The sequence below is a fragment of the Trichechus manatus genome, unplaced genomic scaffold, assembly GCF_000243295.1.
Source record: "Trichechus manatus latirostris isolate Lorelei unplaced genomic scaffold, TriManLat1.0 scaffold00182, whole genome shotgun sequence".
Lineage (NCBI taxonomy): Eukaryota > Metazoa > Chordata > Mammalia > Sirenia > Trichechidae > Trichechus > Trichechus manatus.
The window spans coordinates 1,699,943-1,721,576 of NW_004444118.1; the positions used below are offsets into that span (position 1 = coordinate 1,699,943).

The 21,634-nt window shown below is 45.8% G+C and overlaps 2 protein-coding genes across 4 annotated transcripts; one reads left to right on the plus strand and one right to left on the minus strand.

Annotated features, from left to right (window-relative positions):
• The first annotated feature begins 6 nt into the window (after positions 1-6).
• TAPBPL (TAP binding protein like) lies at positions 7-5,998 on the plus strand. The gene is made up of 7 exons (XM_012558708.2): positions 7-312; positions 1,113-1,343; positions 1,499-1,771; positions 2,791-3,129; positions 3,715-4,017; positions 5,270-5,353; positions 5,567-5,998. The coding sequence occupies exons 1-7, from the start codon at positions 249-251 to the stop codon at positions 5,608-5,610; spliced, it is 1,338 nt and encodes a 445-aa protein (XP_012414162.1). The 5' UTR covers positions 7-248; the 3' UTR covers positions 5,611-5,998.
• On the minus strand, positions 4,047-13,958 carry VAMP1 (vesicle associated membrane protein 1). Of its 3 annotated transcripts, XM_023741490.1 has the most exons (5): positions 13,416-13,958; positions 10,475-10,601; positions 10,098-10,256; positions 9,332-9,383; positions 6,185-6,392 (listed from the first exon to the last, which is right to left on the minus strand). In XM_023741490.1, coding segments are annotated over exons 1-5 (384 nt in total). In that variant the 5' UTR covers positions 13,418-13,958; the 3' UTR covers positions 6,185-6,348. The 3 variants fall into 3 exon arrangements, with proteins under 3 accessions (XP_023597257.1, XP_023597258.1, XP_023597256.1); XM_023741489.1 differs by lacking the exons at positions 6,185-6,392; positions 13,416-13,958 and adding an exon at positions 4,047-4,342 and having other exon boundaries at positions 10,475-13,380; XM_023741488.1 differs by lacking the exon at positions 13,416-13,958 and having other exon boundaries at positions 10,475-13,380.
• Positions 13,959-21,634: the final 7,676 nt, after the last annotated feature.

The following is a 21,634-nucleotide window of genomic DNA, read 5'->3' on the forward strand; positions in this document are numbered from 1 at the left end:
ACAGAGAAGAGAGAACAGTGAGCAGGACTTTGGCAGCTGCTACAAATAGCCTCACCCAGAGGCAGCCACAGAAAGACTTCCTTAAGTGAAAGCGAAAGTAGGCTGAGAGAACAGAAAAGAAACTGACAGGCTGCTGTTGGCCAGCAAGGGGTGTTCGGAGAGCCAGCCTGCTCTTCTCCAACCGAGGACCTTGCAAACATTGGGGTCCTGGAGAAGGGAGTGGGTGCGGGGGGCCCAGAGCAGCCTCCATGGGCACCGAGGAAGCATGGTGCCTGCTGCTCTGCTTGGCTCTGTCCCGAGCAGCAGAAGCCAGTAAGTGCGTGTCTTGGGGGAGGGGTTAATGTAAGCACCTGGTAGCCACTCTCTTAGATTCCAGAAGGGCAAAGGGGTCAGGGACAGCTTCCAATAGCCTTCTAAGCGCAACAGGCAAAAGGTTCCGGGGCTAGCAAGTAAGGACTGAACACTGTTTTGGGAGAGACCAAATAAACAGGGGCCTCCTCTATGGATATTGTGGGGGAGTCACTGTCCGTCATTGTCCTACAAAAGAGGGCACCAGCCTGGCATACGAAAGAGGGCACCAGCCTGGCAGCAGACACCTTCAGAAGAGGACGACGGCGTGGCGTTCCCCAGGAGGAGTTCCTCTGCCCCCTCCAGAGGTGGGGGAGGGGAAGGCTACCTGTAATGGCAGAAAGTGAAGCTGATTCCGTGGGGTGGTTAGGGAAATTTAAGATGGCTGCCAGGGCCTTGAGCATTAGCAGTCTCCTCTCCCCACGGCCACTGCCCCAATATTTGCCAATCTGTTTGCTTCTGCTGAGAATTCCTTTGACTGAGAAGATGGTCTTTCATTCAAAAACTGGAAATGAGTAAAAACTGAGCAAGGCAAATCCAAGACATTGAATATGTCACAGCAAGAAGTATTTTCCTGGAGTAGCAGGTGAATTCCAGAAGGCATGTTTTGGGGATGACAAGGGAGAAGGACACAGAGACAGCTGCGATCCTGGAAAGCAACTTTTACCCCTGGATGGCATCACAGTTTGGGAGAGTAAGGTGGGAAGCAAGTACAGGAGTAACTTTCTGGGCAAGAGGGTGCTCACTCAGTCTTCTCCCTACAGAGCCCCCTCTGACAGAAAGGCAGTGGCGGGCAGTGGATGTGGTCTTGGATTGCTTCTTGGTGAAGGATGGTGGGCACCGTGGAACTTTGGCCAGTAATGAGAACAGAGCCAAGGCCTTGCTCGTGCTGAGACAGGTACCGGTACTGGATGACGGCTCCTTAGAAGGCTTCACGGATTTCCAAGGGGGCACCCTGGCCAAAGATGACCCACCTGTTATCTTTGAGGCCTCAGGTAAGAGCCTTCCACTCTGTCTTTAGCCCTTTTGAGCTCCCTCCACGGGGACAGCCCTGCTTCTTAACCAGTTCCTGAGTAAACACATCCACCTGCTTCCCATCAGCCCCGTGTTCTCAATCCAACTTGACCTGTGTGCTACCCTTCTTCTCCAGTGGACCTGGTACAGATTCCCCAGGCCGAGGCCTTGCTCCATGCTGACTGCAGTGGGAAGGAGGTGACCTGTGAGATGTCACGCTATTTTCTCCAGGCCAGACAAGATGACACTCTTGAGACAGCAGCTTGGTTCATCACCAACGTACAAGTGTCTGGAGGGGGACCTAGTATCTCCATGGTGATGAAGACCTTTGGGGATGCTAAGATGGGGGCTGTATGGCACCCCACGCTGAACTTGCCCCTGAGCCCCCAGGGCACTGTGCGGACTGCAGGTGAGAAAATGAAAAGCAGGTAGCAGTAAAGAAGTTTTATTTTTTTTAAAGAGGGCAGAGATGGGGGAGAAGGAAGAGAACAAGTCCACTTCCATCCACCACATAGGTCATCTCAGGGTATCCCTAGACCTCAGTGCTCCTGCTTCCTGAAGACCCAAGTACAGAAAAGAGAATGCTGAGGGTCCAAACACAAAGTCAACCTATGTATCATCTCTGAAGTGGGGATAATTTCACCTCACTGGGTAACTACGAGGAAATAAGGCACATGATGCTGTTTATGTGTGTTGTCTGCAATAGTCTTACTGAGCCAAACACCAGTTTTCTCCCACTGAAAAGTTAGCGTGGTCTGGTGCTTCAATATAATCAGAGCAGAGTATCAGGATGGATTCAGATAGATATGTTTTACACAGAGATAAATCAGAATATGTTCATGGTATCTTAATAGCAAAGCCCAAGTCCTTGGCCTTTCTAATTCAGTACTCCTAGAGGGCACAGGAAATTGAGATCACGATGAAAGGATCCTCCAGAGTCCATCTAATTCAATATTTTGCCTCCAAGAAGATACACTCAAGCCCAGACAGGATGAGGGGGCTACCCTTCTATCTGTGGAAAGGACCAAAACATGCTATCCTTTGTTGTCTAACCTAAATTTATCCTGCTGCATCAGAAGAGGGGTCCTCACAACTGTGCGGCATCTACCATAGTCCTAGCACTGTTAGGTATCTTCTCCCTTTTTATTTTGGGCTATTTCCAACCTACAGAAAAGGTAAAATAATAATAATACAATGAACACCATATACTCTTTACAGCGATTCACCAGTTGTTAACATTTTGCCTCTTTCTCTCTTTCCTGCTCCATCTGATGAGAAATGAGCTCAACTGGCCTCCTTGTCCAGGCGAGAAAGCAGGGGCAAGTATGTGCTCACAACCTGCCATACTCCCCTCAAGCATACCCACAGCTCAGCAATCAGGTAACCTCAAGGAGAAAGAAGTACTCATCTCGCTTTTTCTCACCACAGTGGAGTTCCAGGTGACAACACAGACGCCATCCCTGAATTTCCTGCTGGGGGCCTCAGCCTCCCTGCACTGTGTCTTCTCCATGGCACCAGGCTTGGATCTCATCAGTGTGGAGTGGCGGCTGCAGCATAAGGGCAGTGGCCAGCAGGTGTACAGCTGGACCACAGGGCAGGCGCAGGCCAAGCGGGAGGGTGCTACCCTGGAGCCTCAGCAGCTCCACGTGGCTGGGGACGCCTCACTCACCCTACCCAGCCTCACTCCAAAGGACGAGGGGGCCTACATTTGCCAGATCACCACCTCTCTGTACCGAGCTCAACAAATCATCCAGTTCAACGTCCAAGGTGAGGCCAGGACTCAGTTATCCTGGAGACGGGGGAAAGATAAGTCTATTGGGAGTGTTTTCCAGATTGGGATCCAAACACAAGGACAATTTTCAGAGTGGCAGACTGATTTCCCACAACCTAAATGCCTTCTCCATCCCGGAAGTATAGATGGCATCAGATAAGGTGTCCCATTGGATTCCAGGATAATCCCATTGAGAATCTCCCAGCCCAGGATCCTGCTGCCCTGCCCTGGCTGGATGGTTCCCATCACCCCTGTCCTTTTGGGCAGGATGCTGGGTGCAGTTCTGATCTAGAAGAGTACTTGTTCACTGATATCCTTTAAAACTGCTGTCTTGTCATGATATTAAAAGGCAAGGCAACCTTTCGTTGGCTTTACTATTGTTTTTAAATTATCTATGGAAATTGTGCTCCTTATTGCCTGCATCCAGGGTGGACCCCTCACACCCAACTCCTTGGTACACCACTGAGGAGGAAACTTTAGCCTCCACAACCTACTCTCACTCTCAGCAGGAAGAGAAGGCTTTAGGCTCCTCTGCTGTTCCCAGCTGGATCTCTCTGAAATCTTATTCCTCACTCTTCCAGCTTCCCCTAAGATTCGACTGAACTTGGTAAATGAAGCTCAGCCACCCACCCTCATCTGCAACATTGCTGGCTATTATCCTCTGGATGTGGCTGTGACATGGACCCGAGAGGAGCTGGGCGGCACCCCAGTCCAAGTGTCCGGGGCCTCCTTCTCTAGCCTCAGGCAAAGCACAGCAGGCACCTACAGCATCTCTTCCTCCCTGACAGCAGACCCTGGCTCTGCAGGCGCCACTTACACCTGCCAGATCACCCACATCTCCCTGGAGGAGCCCCTTGGGGCTAGCACCTGGGTTGCCCCACCAGGTACTAGGCTGCCCTCCTTTCCCCAACTCCAGACTTGGGCTCCTGGCTCTCCTGCCCCCAAAACTTCTTTGGCCTTGTTTAGCTTCCCACGGCTTTGTTCGCAGTCCCAGCTTCTTCATGTCCTGCTTCTGCTGCTAGATTTATTTTTCCCAAGGTGGCAGCCTCCACAGCTCCCACTACACATCCTTTGAGACTTCATTATGGCCCCACTCCAGTGTGTCGGGTATTGTGCTGCAGGCTGGAGATCAAGGCTGAACAATTCCTGATCCTGCCCTTAAGGAGCTTAGTCCAGTTGGCAGACAGACTAGGAGTCAAGGAAGATGACCTACAAGAGACAGTTGAGTCTAGTTAGCTAGCTCAGGGGGAAGGGAACACTCAAGACAGAAAGAACAGCACATGTGATGGCCAAATTATAAAGCAGCCTAAGACTTGGGGAACTGCAAAAAAGGTCAGCACAGCTAGAGCTAAGGTATATGGACAAAAGGGGAAGTGGAAGGCAATAAAGCTTGAGGGGTCATTACATTTATTGAGCATTTACGGGAGTCAAGCACTGTACTAAGCCCTTTAGATGTGTTATCTAATGTATTATCATGATTCCACTTTACAGATGAGTAAACTGACACTCACAGATTTGCCCAAGGTGACCTACCCTAGTAACTGATCAAACAGAAAATGTGAAAAACAGACAGCCTGCCTCCCCTTCAGGTTTAAACCCTCTACTGCTGTTAGTGGCCAGACCATGATGGGCCTTCAAGCTTGAACTTCATCCTGAAAGCCACAAAATGTCGGTGGAAGGTTTTAAACAAAAGAGTGACAGGAAAGAATTTGCACTTAGAAATACAAACACAGCAGCATTAGACATGATTTGGTTGCACACTAGACTGTGAGCTTCCTGAGAACAGGGGTTTTGTCTCAGCTCCCATTCTTCCCCAGCTATCTACAAAATCCCAGTTTAATTGTTCCATAACTAATCTAATCTAAATCTCTCTTGCAAATCAATTTAAAAAAAAAAAATTGTCCTGAGGTGGGAAGAGGTAGAGAATCGTATGGTATGGAGTAACACACAAACATCCAACCACATTCAACAAGTATAAATGCTCCAATGTGCCCTGGGTGAGGGCAGGATATGTGACATGAGCTCCTCCACCAGCAACTCAGAAACACGAACTCCTCCTCATTCCTCCTCCCCGGAGTGGACACTGGGGGTGAGGGCTCAGTGGATGATTCCACCCTGTGTTGCTCTAATCTACAGAGAAGAGAATGTCCTTTGGAATCATCTTTGCCAGCGGCCTCTTCCTTCTTGCACTGTTGTTCCTGGGGCTTCAGAGGCGGCAAGGTAAGAGCCTGGTTGTTGCCCTCAGTTCTGGCCCCTAACCTCCCCACTCCCCCCAACCCCCTGCCACAGATCAGGCCACTCTAACCACCTCCCCATCCCAACCAAGGATGAAGCCCAAGCACCCCAACTCCCAGCCGGCCCAGCCACCACAGCCCCCTACTCTTGGAGTTACCCCACCTAAAATTAATCTCATTTCCTCTTGTCTCCTCCTAGCCACCTCGCCAAGGTTTGTCAAGATTCTGAGGACCTCTGGGTAACCACTCTCCTGCCTCAGAGTAGAGGAGTCGCATTCTCCCAGAGGGACTCTGAAGAGATCCTAAGCCCTAGAGCTCACAAAGCCCCAAGAAAGGCATGAAGAAACCACCAGATCTCCAGGACACTGATTCTGGCTCTGGATATGCAGTCTCTACCTTCATTGTGGGCCCTGGGCAGAAACACCAAGGGAGAAAACGTAAGAAGGTGAGAGGGCATCAGGAAGGCAGAATGTCTGGGTGGAGGTTAAAACATAAGAGCCAGATTTGGGATGAAATGGTGGGGAAAGAAAACAGGAATAAATTAAGAAAGTGAGGGACAATAAGGCAAAGGTGTGGGGTTTGGGCCACCACTCACAAACACTGGATTCTGTCAAAATAAAAGCCCCTTGTATCCTCTGAGGCAAAGCTTCTCCACTTCCCTGTCTGTCCCCACACTGGACCCAATTGAGCCTTGTCCCCAAGACTAGTTGCTCCAACTTGCAAAGTGTTCAAGGTATGAAATAAAGGGGCTCAGAAGCAGCCCTGTGCTCCATCTCAGTTGCTCTGCAAAACTTTCCTTCAGCTCCTTCAGATAGTAGCCAGGTACTTCAGGATACCTACAAACTCCTTGCCCCCTCAGCTGCGGGGGAGAGGTTTTTCCTTTAATTCATTTCTAAAATGTACATGGTCAAAACAGGGGAACTCAGCAAAAGAAAACTTCATGTGAGGGTGATGGGGAACAGTGGGTGTTCACTGGAGGCCTCATCTGGGCAGGTCCCCTGGGACAGGCAGAGCAGGCCGAGGACCTAGGAAGGACATAAATGGGAGATACCTGAGAAAACCTGCAGTTGTTTGCCAGTGTGAGAAGCCCACTCAACTTCCTGTCATCACTTCCTCTCACTAGCACCTGCAAGAGTCAGGCTGCTTCAGGTACAAACGCTGAAAGCGGAGACCACTTCCTCTGCCGACACACAGATCTTTAATCTCTTGAAGACCATACAGCACACACAAGCCAGCCCTTCCGGCCCAAGGCAACATCAGACTACTAGAAAGAACCAGTACTCCCTTCCTTCCCCTCCCCAGTTCCTCCAACCCAAACAACAACCAAGTCAGTTTAGTGGTAGGAATTTGTATTTTTTGCCTTTGTTCAGAATACATGAAATCGGTAAATATGCCACATGCCTTTGGTGGAAGTACAACTGTTATTACTCTATACAAGTATGAGATCAGGGTTAGGAAAAAAGACAAAGAGGTGACGACAGACACACAGTGGAAACCCCACACTGGCTCATGGCAAACCGAAGATGAAGGGGATGTGGGAAGCTCGGCTCCATTTGACTGCAAAGTCCCAGAGTTTAGCTGCATATTTGCTCATGCACATGGGTGGTGGGAGGGAGGGGGGAGAGCAAAGACACAGAAGAGTGTACACAGTGGGGTGAGAAAAAAAGTAGAAGGGCTAACATCCCCAAAGAACAAAGCCAACTGCTTGTGGTGAGCCTCAGAGGGACAGAAACTCAGGAAATAATTCCTGTGACAGGGCTGGGTGGGCCAAGAGGGCAGATTTGCTCCAGGCTTGGGATACATCGAGGACAGAAGTGTTTCTTCTCCAGCGGTGACCCCTGCGTTAGACAAGGAGGAGCCCAGGGGAGACTGGAGACCTTCGAGGGGGGCCGGTGGGAGGGTACAATGACTGCTTTCTTCCAGCTCTTCAGTCCTGCCCAGGGCAGGACGAAGGGAATGTGGGAAACAGGGGCAAAGGGAGAGGAAGGATGGTTTTGCACAATGAAATGCTGCTGCATGGAAAGTGAGCATCCAGACCCAGCCCAGCACAGCCTCGGCCTCTCCTTGCCTGTGGGCCAGAGGATGGAAGACATAAAGGGCTGCGGGTGTTCTTCCTCTGTTCCCAGCCTGCCCTACTCCCCTCACCCTTTCAGTGAGGCCCTTGGTCTATCCCATGCAACATCCTATCCTGAAGGCAAGCAGTAGCCCCCAGGACAGGCTGAGCAGCTCCCATCCTCACGTGCCACTGTCTGCACCCATAAACCAGGCAAAGAGGAGAAAAAAGAAAGGAGGCAAAGTAGAATTCAGATGGGTAAGGCAAGGAGTTTTGAAGGGGAACATACAGCAGGAAGAACACAGAGGCAGCTCTAGCTGAGAGGGCCCCACGACAACGCAGCAAGCTCACTTGTCTACTGACTGTCATGCCTCCCACCCAAAGGCTGAGTTGCTGGGTACACCGGCCTTCTCTAAACACTCAGATCGGCCAGACCCCAGAAAGGATCTCTTGCCCTTATCCCTGGCTTTGGCAAGTACACAGGGGTGATGCAGAAGGATTCCCTACACCCTCACTTCTAACACCCTCACATTCCTTTATCAACAGGAAGGAACAGAACTCTCCTCAGTGAGAGGACAAGAAATAGCTTCCTCTAAGCTTTTTTTCCCCCTTCCAAGCTTATTTTTAAATCAGGCCTTTGACTCAGTTTCTCTATAACTAACAGGCATTCTCTCTTTATGTCAACAATTAAAATGAACTGAGAGTCCAAAACTTTGGCAATATGAAACTATTTGCTGCCCTTCACAAACAACTGAGTGCTGCAGAGACTGTGAAGAAAAGACAGCCCCTTCCAGTTAGAAGCCTATGGGATTCTGTCTAGGATGGAAATGGGAGTCCCAGTATTTTCTCAATTAATAAGCGTTTGTTCTCCAGGCCCATAGAAAACAAACTAAAAGGTTGTAAAATCCCTGAAGATATAGAAAATCCTGAACTAACAGATTAGAAACAACTACAAAAAAAAAAAAAACAGATTTTACTTTCTAAAAGAGTATTTCACCAGGACGAAGTTGGACGGTGGGCCCATCCACAGGATCCTCCTCCAGGGCTGGCAGAGAAGGAGAGTTCCAGGTGAAGTAGCCAAGGCAGCAATGTGTGAGTCGCCATTTTCCTAACTGTACCCAGCTTCCTCCTGCCAACTGCCTGGCGTTTCCTGAAGACACTGTGAGCATCAATACCCTTCTCCTCTCCCAATCTTGGCAGCTTCTTGAGCATATCACCTCAGCTACTCCCCTTTCCCTCCCCCTTCCCGTGGCCTCCAACTCTTTTTGGCTTTGGGAGAACTTGAGAGTACATAAGAAGAGGGAGTAGGGCGGCGGCGCTACTTCAAGACTGTGCCACGAGCAGCATTTCTAGTGTTGAGGGATATAGTGCAAATGAAAGCAACAAAAAAAGGAGGAATGGGTGGCAGAGAAGCCTGGGCTGGGATGTAAGAAGGCAGACGGGGAAGTTCGTTGAGAGAGCAAACAGAGGGCAAGAAGCATGAGTCTGGATGGCAATGGAGAACAGGGGAGGGGTGGCACATTCTCAAGTAAAAAAGTAGACTGGACACAGGAATCAGGAAGTCCCAGATGGAAAAGAGAAACAGACAGGAGAAAACAAGAGGGCAAATTACATCAAGTTATAGACATTAAGGTCTTGCAGTTGTAGGTGTCCCATTCCCGTAGTCTCCCTCTGACCCACGCCAGTGATAAACAATATCTTGCAGAAGGAAGGCTTGTCCATCAAGGAAGTCCCTTGACTTTGCCAGCATACCTGCCCTTGCTCCCTCCCAAACCAGGTGATGGTCCCACAGCAGCAGTCTCCATACCTCAGTCAGAGCAGCCCCACTCCCCAGGCAGGCAGGCAGGGCTGGGAGAAGACTCCAGGACCTTCCCACCTCGTCACCCCACCAGCAACTTCAGCGATACTTACTTACAATAACTACCACGATGATGGCACAGATGGCTCCCAGCATGATCATCATCTGAAGAAACATTGACAAAAAAAATGAGCCCTTGGATTTGAGAAGGAGGAAAGGAGCCAGGACAAGAGATGTGGGGACAGAACTTCTTCCATCTTTAAGACAGTGGAAGAAAACACACATCACTCAGGAGACTGGCAAGCCTCTCAGGGAGGGCCAAACCCTCCTGCTTCTCATCAAAGAATAATTCCTGGACCACAGCAGTAGCTCCTCAGAAACACCAGACCACCTGCAGTTTGCTCCTTTTTGCTGAGTTCCTCTTGCCTTAGGCTTTAAAAGGAACTCTAATAGAGGAGCAGACTTTAGATCTATAGTTAACTGGTTCATTTTTCACCGTGAAGTGTTCAACTCATTCCTAAAAGTAGCAGAAATTTAAAAAAAATATCTGAGCCGTTGTGCTGATATTGGGTGTGTCTGAGGAAGGGCCAAGTGAGAATTTTTTATAGGAGAATCACTTAGGGGAAGCTACTTGGCTAATCATTTCCAAACTTCTCAGGGTATCATTTTCTCCCAGTGGTTCTGAATACTCTAGCCTCCCCTGGTGGCCAATGTGGGGTAATGCATCTCATGAAGGAGGCTTTCAGGCTTTCCTCAAACAGTTCTGCAGGGAAGAGATCCTGTGCCATTACAGGGAAGAAATGTAGAACCTGAGGTGTTTTCTTGCCTTCTATGAGTTGGGGTCCAGGAAAAGAAGGGGGAGAAGCAAAGAAAACTCACTTTGCAGTTTTTCCACCAATACTTCCTCTTTAGCTTGGCAGCACTGCTCTCAAACTGTGATGCTCCCGCCTGCAAGGCGTCAGCTCGGTCATCCAGCTCTGACAGCTTCTGATCCCTCTCCAGGACCTTGTCCACATTCACACGTATGATGTCCACTACCTGAGGGGGACACAGAAACAAAGCTGCCAAGCTCTCTACTAGAGACGGGAGAGATCACAGACCAGGGAATCACGTGTCTGGCCCTGCTTAACTCTAAGGGCCGCTTTGCCCCCCAACCCAGAGCCTCTGGCTACCCCTCTATAAAAAAGAGAAAAATAGACAAGATGTTTCCTTCTGTTTCTAAATGTCTATGATTCAGAAAACAGCTATCCACCTACCTCCTCCACCTGTGCCTGGGTTTGCTGTAGTCGTCTATTACTGGTCATGTTAGGAGGAGGGCCGGGAGGACCGCCACCCGGGGCAGCCCCTTCTTCCCCCTGGGCGAGTGGCTGAGCTGGAGCAGACCTGTGGAGAGAAGTAGGCAGAGTACAAAAAGTAACCCAGACAAGAAAGGAACCCTCCCACTGGGGCATTTCTCACCCCAGATCACCAAAGCAATTATGATCAGGTTATATGCAAATAGAAGGGATGCTCGCTTCTTGGCAACCCCAAGCAGGGAGCTGCAGCATAGCCCCAAGAAGTAAAAGATGAAAAATCCTGTAACAACATTCAGATGGGGCTCAGAGACATCCAGGTGGCATGAGATTTTGTTTGGGACTATCTTCTGATGTTAGACCCAACTCAAATACACCCTCTGGAACAGAGGATATAGGGACAAATGTGCCAGCCTTGGCCGAAATGGCATTTCCCTGGCTGTTAGAGCCTTTCACATGAAGTCAGATTGGAAACCCCCAATCACAGGTAGGAGAAATTCGCAGAGAAAAGAATAAACCTTCATAACAAGTCTATGGACTGAACTGTTCCTTTTTTTTTGCAAAGCCTGAACATAAAAGGAAACGGCAAACTGACAGACTCTGCTGATGGAGATCCAGTTATTGGTTATGTTTCACAGGATGACTGGTAGTATATCGGGGCTTCTGAATAAAGACAACTTGGATAATCACCAAAAGCAAAGCCTATGTAGGTGGAATGAGTCAGGGCTGTTGACTTACTTTGTTTTTGGCAGAGAAGATAGGGGTTTCGCTTAGACAGAACCCGGGGCCCAAGGCAATTGCATTAGTTATGGACTCTGTTCCAAGAGTACAGACAGGAAGCAGAAATGCTAAAAATGGTCCTCAGTGTACATCCATCATAAATATTCTGTCTCTTCCTTTTCTAGACTTGGCATGAAGTCCAGGAGATTTCCCTAGTTCCTTATCTCCCAAAGAGAAACCTTTGTATAGACTCCTACACACATGGAGACTGTTCTTTTAGTACCACCTAAGACTAAGGGATCCGTACAAGACGGGAATAATCTAGTGGGTGTTCTTGGAGGAATAATCTAGTACGTGTACGTAGAGGCTAAATTCACCTCTTAAAGAATTCCCAGAAGTCTAAGCTAAGGTGTGAAATTTTCTTTGCAAAGGAAGAACCCATAGCCAGGAGGGAATTCTCTCAAAGTTGATGGAGAATAGAAATTACAAAAGAACTCCTCATCAAACAGAAGCAGAACCTCACAAAACATACCTCACAGGAGCAGCCAAGAGTAAATGCACTGGGCGAGAGTAAATGCACTAGGCGTTAAACTATCAAGAAAGTCATCAAAAAGGAAATTCCTTGACTAATCACAATAGAACTAATACCCAGAAGCTCTTCTTCCCTAAGTGAATTTCTTTCAGTCTAAAACGATAGAGAATAATCCTTCAGAGAGGCTATACCAGCAGGTTACACTTGACTCATCCACATTTAAGGAATCGCTTTTTCAACTCCCTCTAAAGCACAAGCGAGGCAGAGGAACAAAAGATAACAATGCTATGCAAGCCACAAGACTCTTGCGCTATTACAGAGCTAAGCAATCTAGTTCTTAACCAAAGGCAGAAAATTCATTGAGCACGTAGCAGCCCGTGTTTGGTCTTGGAAGCAGTCCAGGATGGTGGCACCAATGACAAGATTAAGGTCAGAAACCTCGTGATGCCCTGCTAGCCACCATGCATTCTCCATCTCCCTCCTTCCATCCCACATGGCTGCTATTGGGAACCAGTCGGCTGAAAGGGATCCCCCACCCCAAAATGAAAACAACTGGAATCCTAGGACTTGACCAGAATGCTTGGGCTACCATCTACAGCTAAAAGCACAAATACCAAATCAGAAATGAAGGAAAAAAGTGAAATAGCTATAAAGCATTCCATTTGGGGGGCCCATTTCACTTACTACTTGTTGGGCGTTGGAAACAGCTGTAAAATACCTAGGGATGCTTATAACCCTTATGTAACACAAGTAAAGCCTTTCCCTTTTTTGTTACTAAGAGAAGCAACACAAATACATCTAGGACCAGGGCTTCAGGTGGTAAACGGAAAGAAAAGCCTCTACTACACATATTGTGGTCCTGACAGGGAAGTAATTCATTTGTCTAGCCATAGTTCTCCTTCAGGATCTTGGGATAGGGGAGAAGTTGAAGATGGCAGAGACAAATTTGAGAAAGTTAGGGGGAGGGGAGGATGCTCAGCTCTCCCTATTTCTCTTCCAAATACTTGGCTAAGACTCCGTGACAGGAGAAAACACCTTCTATACAGTGGCCTTGGGATGAATGGCTGCGTGGAATCACATGCCACTGTCCCTTGAGTCTTTCTGGGCTGCCCACCTGGCGCCAGAGAACTGGCGGATAAGTTTCTGGAGCTTCGCTCGCTGCCATTACGGGGGCACACATCACACTTCGAGGGTGAGGGGCATATACAACTGCAGAGGTTGTAGAGCAACGCAAGTTACTAACTGGCAGGTGCACCCATGACTGTCTTTCCAAAGGCCTAAGTGCACACTCAGTCAGACACAAGAAAGAGCCTCGAACCCTTCACCCTGATGTCTCCAAGCCCCCGTTCGCCAATCTCCCGGTTCCACTAACCCAAGACCGGGAATGAAGCGCCCCACAGGCGAGAAGAGAAGGTGCAATGAATATGGGACCCCCGCACTCCTAACCCGCCCGCGGGGTGCTGTCTGTGGCTCATGTGGGAATGGGGTGTTGGCCCCCTCCCCGGGGATGGCCCGGTCTGGAAGGGGCGTAGGGCAGTGGTTCCCCGCATCGCCGCAGCTGCTGCAATGCGCCATTTTCCGTCCTGCAGAGTCGGCGCTGGGGGTGAGAGTTGGTAAGGAGGTGCCTAGTCCCCAACACCAGAGTCAACTCACATTTTTCTGATTGAGGGAGTATGGGTCCGTCTCCTCTGGAAGCTGCTGCGAGATAGCCGGCGAAGGGGGGGACGCTGCGGCTAAGTCGACGGAACTTCCGAACTCCGCCTCTAAATCACCAGCCCGAGCTCTAGCTGCGGTGGAACTTAATGCAGCTGCCGCGTTGGTCCCTATCTTTATTAGTGCTGGCCACGCCTCCGTGGCAACGCTCACAATCCCACCGCCCAATCCACGTACACGACAGGCGCCAAGTTCCCAGGCGAAGCCCGGCTAATGCCTAGCCCGCCCCGCCCCTGCAAGTTTACCAATCACAGCTCTTCTCTCACCCCGACTCCGGAAAGGAGCTGTTGCTGTTAGGAAAATTAACTGACCAATACAACTAGAGTTTGCTTACCTATCTGGCTAGGCAACTGGGCGGGGTGGAAATACCGGCCAGCACTATGGAAGAGCGGCTTCCACAATTTGAGTTAGGCTTTGTTAGTACCTGCCAACCAATCGCTGAGCAATCCCTGGAGTCTGGGCCTGCCCGCGAGCGGCACCGATGTCTGCAGCCAATCATAACACCTCCGCCGACGGCCGCGGGAGGGTCCTGGAGGGACTGAGGTTCCGTAGTCTGTGCACTGCGGCGCTGCCAGCCCTGGCCGGAGCTCCTTCCCTTCTCTTTTCCTCTAGCTAACAGCTCTGAGAATGCAGAACCCGAGGCAGAGCCGCAGGCTCCCAATGCCAAGTACCGTGGGGTTCGGTCCCACCAAAGCAAATGGGAAGACCTTGTTGAATCATTTTCTTCAACACAGCCAAGCGCCTTACGCAGTATATCCTAAATTAACACCTCCCCCCACCCCCCCCATCCTCAGGGAGGCTACCACATCGACTCAGTTGCCCAAACCAGAAACCTGGAAGCCATTCCAGATTTCCTTCCCTTTCATCTTTACCCTCACCTCCAGTAGTTAACCAAATTAAGTCAATTTTGCCGTCTTAGTATTTCAGGGATTCCCTCCTCTCGTCTCATGGTCTTGCTTGACTTTTATCTCTTGGCTGGACGCCATCAGTTGTAAAACTCATCATTTTATTTCCCGCTAAGAAAAATGGTTGCAAATAAACTTTCATACAATGCTTTATCACTTAGAAATTTATTTTACACTTACAGAAAGTGTAGGTTTAGAGTTTTTTTTATATCGCTCTTGTGCATACATAAAAAGGAAAATAGAAATGAAATAACATGGTAACACTATTCCTAAACCTTCACACTCAGAGGCTCTTATAATTCATCCTTTGACTCAGTCTTGGATGTCCACGATTTTCCACACAATGTAGTCCTCTGTTCGTGCCATCAAGGGCTTTGGTGATGTAGCATTTCTTAAAAGAGCGTTCCTCTTCTTTCTCTGGAACGTTTTTCCAAACGTCAGACACCCAATTTGCAAATTTTGATGCTCATGAGCAGGTAATGACAAATACAGTATGCCTACTATCTGACTAATAGCTATACATCCTAATTTAGGAGATGTTAAAATGCGAAAAATGTATTTCTTAAGAGTCAAGGGAATATAGCGTTTTTCTGCTTCTAATCTTGCCCTCCCTCATATCCACGCTTTAAGAAACCACCAGGGTGATCTAAATGGCACAACCCTGCTTAAAACCCTTAAACAATCGCTTTTAAAAACATAATGCACTGATTATGTATTTATCCCATCCCCCTCCTAAACCCACATCAAAATGACAATTTTTAAAAATTAAAAACAAATTATAAGCCCACTAAGACAAAAAGAATGGGAAAAATTCTGTTTCCGGCAGTATGGATGCTGAAGTCCTAGACCAATTTTCCTTCTGAAAAAAATTTAACTCTCTAGATTAAAAAAAAAAATTTAAGGCATTTAAAAAATAATAATTATAGATTTATAGGAGGTGGCAAAAAATTTGTAAGGAGGAGGTTCCCTGAACCCCTTTACCCAGTTTCCCCAAACGGTAACATTTTGTATAACTATAAACCAAAACCTATTGCTGTCCAGTCGATTTGGATTCATAGTGACCATATAGGATAGAGTAAAACTGCTCCATAGAGTTTCCAAGGAGCGGATGGTAGATACAAACTGCCAACCTTTTGGCTAGCAGCCGTAGCTCTTAACCACTGTGCCAGCAGGGCTCCTGTATTACTATAGTACAATATTAAACCCCGGAAATTGACATTGGTAAAATCCATGGAGTTTATTCAGATTTTGGCAGTTTTACATGCACTAATTTGTGTGTGTCTCTATGCAATTTAACACATGTAGATTCATGTAATCAACACCACAATCAAAATACAGAAATTACCACAAGGTTCCCTTGTACTACCCCTGTATAGATGAACCCGCGCAACCATCCCTAACTCTTGGCAACCACTAAGCTGTTCTCCATGTCTCTAACATTATTCAGGAATGTGATATAAATGGAACTATACGGTATGAGATTGGTTTTCTTCACTCAGCATAATACTCTTGAGATCCATTCCAGGTGTTATGTGGGTTGATATATAAACCAAAAATAAAACCAAACCTATTGCTGTGGAGTCGATTCCAACTCATAGTGACCCTATAGGACAGAGTAGAACTACTCCATAGAGCTTCCAAGGCTGTAGTCTTTATGGAAGCAAACTGCCATATCTTCCTCCTGCAGAGTGGCTACTGGTTTTGAACCGCTGACCTTTCAGTTAGTAGCCGAGCACCAAAAGGGCTCCTTTTAGATAGACATGTAGATAACCAAAAAAATATTTTTTTTAAAAAAAGCCATTGCTATCGAGTTGATTCCAACTCACAGTGACTCTATAGGACAGAGTAGAACTGCCTCATAGGGTTTCCAAGGAGCACCTGATGGATTCGAACTGCTGACTTTTTGGTTAGCAGCCGTAGCTCTCAACCACTACACCACCAGGGTTTTTGAGCACCAGTAGGGCTCCTTTTAGATAGACATATAGATAACAAAAAACAAAAAAACAAAAAAAACCCATTGCCATCAAGTTGATTCCTACTCATAGCAACTCTATAGGACAGAGTAGAACTGCCCCACAGAGTTTCCAGGGCTGTAAATCTTTAACCTAACAGACAGCCACATCTTTCTCCAGCAGAATGGCTAGTGGAGTTCAAACCACCAACCTTTCAGTGGGTAGCTGCTGTCAAATTGACTCTGACGCCTGGTGACCTTACGTACAACAGAATGAAACGTTGTCCAGTCCTGCATCATCTTCAAAATAACCAGCATGTTTGAGTCCATTGTTGCAATTATTGTGCCAATCCATCTCACCAAGGATCTCCCTCACCCATGTTGGCCCTCTCCTTCACCAAACATGATGTCTTCCTTTAGCAATTGATCCCTCCTGATGATGTGTCCAAAGCAAGCAAGTTAGACAATGTTCTGTTGTGATCCATAAGGTTTTCAGTGGCTAATTTTTGGAAGTAGATCACCAGGCCTTTCTTCCTAGTCTGTCTTAATCTGGAAGCTTCGCTGACACCTCTCCATCTGGATAACTCTACTAGTATTTGAAATACAGGTGGCATGGCTTCCAGCATCATAGCAACATGGAAGCCATAGATAGATGGGTGGCGGTGTGTGTATCAATAGCTAATTCCTTTTCACTGCTGAGTAGTATTCCATGATATAAATACACCACACTTTAACCATTTATCTGCTGAAGGACATTTGGGTTGATGCCAGTTTTGGGCTATTGCGGATAAAGCTGCTAGTAACATTCATGTAGAGGTTTTGTGTAAACGTGAATTTTCATTTCTCCAGGATAAATGCCCAAGAGTGCAACTGCTGGGTAGTATGGTAATTACATATTTATAAAAAACTGCCAAACTGTTTTCCAGAATGACTGTACCTTTTACATTCTCACCAGCAATGTATGAGTGATCCAGTTTCTCCAATCCTCACCAGTATTTGGTGTTGTTACTCTGTTATTTTAACCATTTTGGTAGATATATAGTGATATCTCATTGTGTTTTTAATTTGCATTTCCCTGATGGCTAATGATGTTGCCATCTTTTCACGTCTCATATGCAGTTTGTATATCCTCTTTGGTGAAATGTCTGTTCATGGCTTTTGCCCATTTTCTAATTGGATTTTTTTTAACTATTGAGTTTTGAGAGTTCTTTAAATATTCTAGCTACAAGTCCTTTGTGAAATACGTGGCTTGCGTATTTGTCACTTCTCTTTTTATCCTGTTAACCGTGTCTTTCATGCAGTAAAAGTTTTCAATTTTGATAAGGTCTAATTTATCATTTGTCCTTTTATGAATCACACTTTTGGTGTCAAATCTAAGAATCTTTACCTACCCCTAGATCCTGATGATTTTCTCTTATTTTATTTTCTAAGAGTTTTATTTTTTACATGTAAGTCCATGATTAATTTTAGTTAATTTTTCTATAAGGTATGAGGTTTAGGTCATGGTTCATTTTTTGTCTATGGATGTTGTCTTAGTCATCTAGTACTGCTCTAACAGAAATACCACAAGTGGATGGCTTTAACAAAGAGAAGTTTATTCTCTTACGGTCTAGTAGGCTACAAGTCCAAATCAGGGTATCAGCTCCAGGAGAACACTTTCTCCGTTGGCTCTGGAGGAAGGTCTGTATTATCAGTCTTCCCTTGGTCCGGGAGCTTCTCTGCACAGGAAACTCAGGTCCAAAGCACGCTCTCTGCTACCAGCACTGCTTTCTTCGTGGTATGAGGCTCCCACCTCTCTCTGCTCACTTCTCTCTTTTATATCTCAAAAGAGATTGGCTTAAGACACTACCTAATCTGGTAGACCTCATCAGTATAACTGCCGCTAATCCATCTTATTACATCATAGTGATAGAGTTTACAACACTTAAGGAAATCACATCAGCTTACAAAATGGTACATAATTATACAATACTGGGAATCATGACCCAGCCAAGTTTAAAGATATTTTTGGGGTACACAATTCAATCCATGACAGATGCCTAATTACTCCAGTGTCATTTGTTGAAAAGTCTACCTTCCTCCACTGAGTTGCTTTTGAACTTTCGTCAAAAGTTAGGCATATTCATGTGGGTCTATTTTTGGTTTCTTCTATTTAGTTCCTTGATCTATATGTCTATCTTTCTGCCAGTACCACACTGTCTTGATTACTGTAGCTGTATAGTAAGCCTTAACATATGGTAGAGAGATTCTTAACCACTATATTCTTTTTCAAAATTGTTTCAGCTACTCTAGGTACTTTGTCTAAAAAAGCACTTTTAAAATGTATTTATAAGCTGACAAGAAAGTAAAGACTACGTAAAGATCAAAAACTAAGTGAAAGCTGGTACCCAGAGAGGTAAGCTGAGCACTGAAACCTGTTCTACCTAGACAGCATTTGCTAACAAGTTGAATTTGAGCATGGTGGCTTCACAGGGTGCCACTATAGCATAGGAAACAAAGCCCAGTGTCTTTCCAAAGATGGAAATCTAACAGAAGGCCCCAACCATAAAGCTGGGACTCCAAAGGACTACATCGTCAAGTAAGAGGAGATTACAAACATGCTAGCATCATAGACAAATGAATGAATGAATAACAAAAACATGCTAGCACCCAAATTACCCCCAGAGGACTGTATAAAAAATTACTTGTCTGGAACCTCAATGTCTACAGGAGATTTTATTTTTCTTTTAAATATTTGCAGAGAATTTATAACCACAAGCTAATCATCCGGTGTTTTTTCTACCTGAATTCCTTGTTGATCCTAAAAACAAAATGATAAGAATTTAACGTGGTTCTGGGCTGACAGTGCCACTAAGCACAGGGCAGAAGCAGTGCAAATCCTCTCTGGATGAACTCATCTTCAATCTGTACCTTAGGAAATTTCCACAGACACAGTTCCAAGAAACATAAATTTATGGTCAAAAATTGAAAACAAATAAGGAACAAGTTGCCAGAAGCAAGAGCCAACAGAAATAAATATAGGAAATAAGAAAGAAAATCAGAACATCAAGCCATGTAGTCCAACATCTGATTAATAGTTCTAAAAAGAGAAAACAGGATGTATGAGAGGGGACAAGTGAATGTGTGTATGTAAGACTGATCATAAAAAAAGCACAAGAAAAATTTTCGGAAATGAATCTTTGCCTTTTAAAAAGTGTACTATGTACCCAGCACAGTGAAAGAAAATGAATCACATCAAGACATATCTTTGTAATATCTGAGACAGTAGTGAAAAAGAGAAGATCCTAAAAGCTTTCAAAAAGAGAATTAAAAAAAAAAAAAATAACAGGAATCAGAATGGCATCTGACTTCTCAATACAGTACTGGAAGATAGAAGACAATGTGGCAGTATCTTTAAAATTCTGAAGAAAAATTATCATTAACCTAGAATTCTATACCAGACAGACTATCAATAAAGGATAAGGGTAGAATAAAGACATTTTTCAGATATGTAAGGAGTCAAGAATTTTAGCTTCCTTTCTAAGTAGACTAATAGAAGATGTGCTCCAGCAAATAGGAAACAGGAAAACAATTTAAAATGATTCCAACTCAAAGCAATCCCATGTGACAGAGTAGAACTGCCCCATAGGGTTTTCTCAGTGGTAATCTTTAAAGGGGCAGATTGCCAGGCCTTTCTTCCATGGTGCTGCTGGGTAGATTCAAAAGGTTGGGAGCCAACTAGAAACCATTTGCGACACGCAGGGACCTGCAAGGAAGACAACAGATCTAGAAAATGGTGTTCTGGACCCTATACATACAATTTCTTTCACCAAGCTGATGAAAAAAAATCCCTGGGATGGAAGCTACGAAGCAGACTCTGAAACAACCTGTCCTGACTGAAGTAGGAGGGTGGAAGGCACTGCAGGTCAATCTCCAGGGCAGGGGGGTGGGGGGAGAGGCAGGGGCAGGGAGAGCGGGGAGGGACTCATAAAGATCTGACATGTCTAAGCATTTGAAAAATAAATATGAACAACTATTTTACAAATCTGATGAGTCATGTGGAAAAAATTAGGGCTAGATACATAGAAAATTATGTGAAAGAAAAGGAGGCAATTATTAACTTAAGGAAAAACAAAAAGTTGAATAAGAAACAGAAATTACTTCACATTTATGATCAGTTGATTTTTGATAAGGATACCAAGGCAATTAAATGGGGGAAAAATAGTTTTTCAACCAATCGTGCTAGAACAACTAGATATTCATGTGCAAAAGAATGAAGTTGGATCCCCTACCTCATACCACATACAAAAATTAACTCGAAATGGATCAAAGACCTAAATGTAAAAGCCAAAACTATTTTAAAAAAAAAAGAAAACTCTTAAAATATAAGTATGAATCTTCATAAACATGCATTAGGCAATAGGTTTCTTAAGATACGACAACAAAAGTATAAGCAATACAAGAAAAAATAAAACGAACATCATCAAAATTTAAAACTTTTGTGTGTCAAAGAACACTATCAAAAAGTCACAAGCAATTGGCATAACAAAGTTTATTAAGAAAATGTTCTGCATTCCACTTTGGTGAGCGTCGTCTGGGGTCTTAAAAGCTAGCAAGCGGCCATCTAAGATGCATCAATTGGTCCCAACCCACCTGGAGTAAAGGAGAATGAAGAACACCAAAGACACAATGAAAGTATTAGCCCAAGAGACAGAAAGGGCCACATAAACCAGAAACTTTATCAGCCTGAGACCAGAAGAACTAGATGGTGCCTGGCTACCACCGATGACCACCCTGACAGGGAACACAACAGAGAGTCCCTGATGGAACAGGAGAAAGGTAGGGTGCAGAACTCAAATTCTAGTAAAAAGATCAGACTTAATGGTCTGAATGAGACTGGAGGAACACCAGAAAACATGGCCCCCAGACTCTCTGTCAACCCAGAATTACAATTCCCGAGGCCAACTCTTCAGACAAAGATTGGACTGGACTGTGAGACATAAAATGATAACTTGTGAAGAGTGTGCCTCTTAGCTCAAGTAGATACATGAGACTAAATGTGCAGCTTCTGTCCGGAGGTGAGATGAGAAGTCAGACAGGGTCAGGAGCTTGTTGAATGGACATGGGAAATCAGGGGTGGAAAGGAGGAGTGTGCTGTCACAGTATAGGGAGGGCAATTAGGGTCACATAACAATGTATGTATAAATTTTTGTATAAGAGACTAACTTGAAATGTAAACCTTCAGTTGAACTACAACAATAAACAAAAAATAAAAAGAATAGTACTTTCCTCAATGCATTGCTACGAGCACTGAATGTGATAAC

Coding starts and splice junctions, on each gene's coding strand:
- TAPBPL (XM_012558708.2), top strand. CDS start 249: ATGGGCACCGAGGAAGCATGGTGCCTGCTGCTCTGCTTGGCTCTGTCC. Junction 1,344..1,498: donor TGTTATCTTTGAGGCCTCAG/GTAAGAGCCTTC, acceptor CTTCTTCTCCAG/TGGACCTGGTACAGATTCCC. Junction 3,130..3,714: donor CATCCAGTTCAACGTCCAAG/GTGAGGCCAGGA, acceptor TCACTCTTCCAG/CTTCCCCTAAGATTCGACTG.
- VAMP1 (XM_023741488.1), bottom strand. CDS start 10,669: ATGCCCCAGTGGGAGGGTTCCTTTCTTGTCTGGGTTACTTTTTGTACT. Junction 10,257..10,474: donor CCCAGGCACAGGTGGAGGAG/GTAGGTGGATAG, acceptor TGTCCCCCTCAG/GTAGTGGACATCATACGTGT. Junction 9,384..10,097: donor ATTGGTGGAAAAACTGCAAA/GTGAGTTTTCTT, acceptor ATGTTTCTTCAG/ATGATGATCATGCTGGGAGC.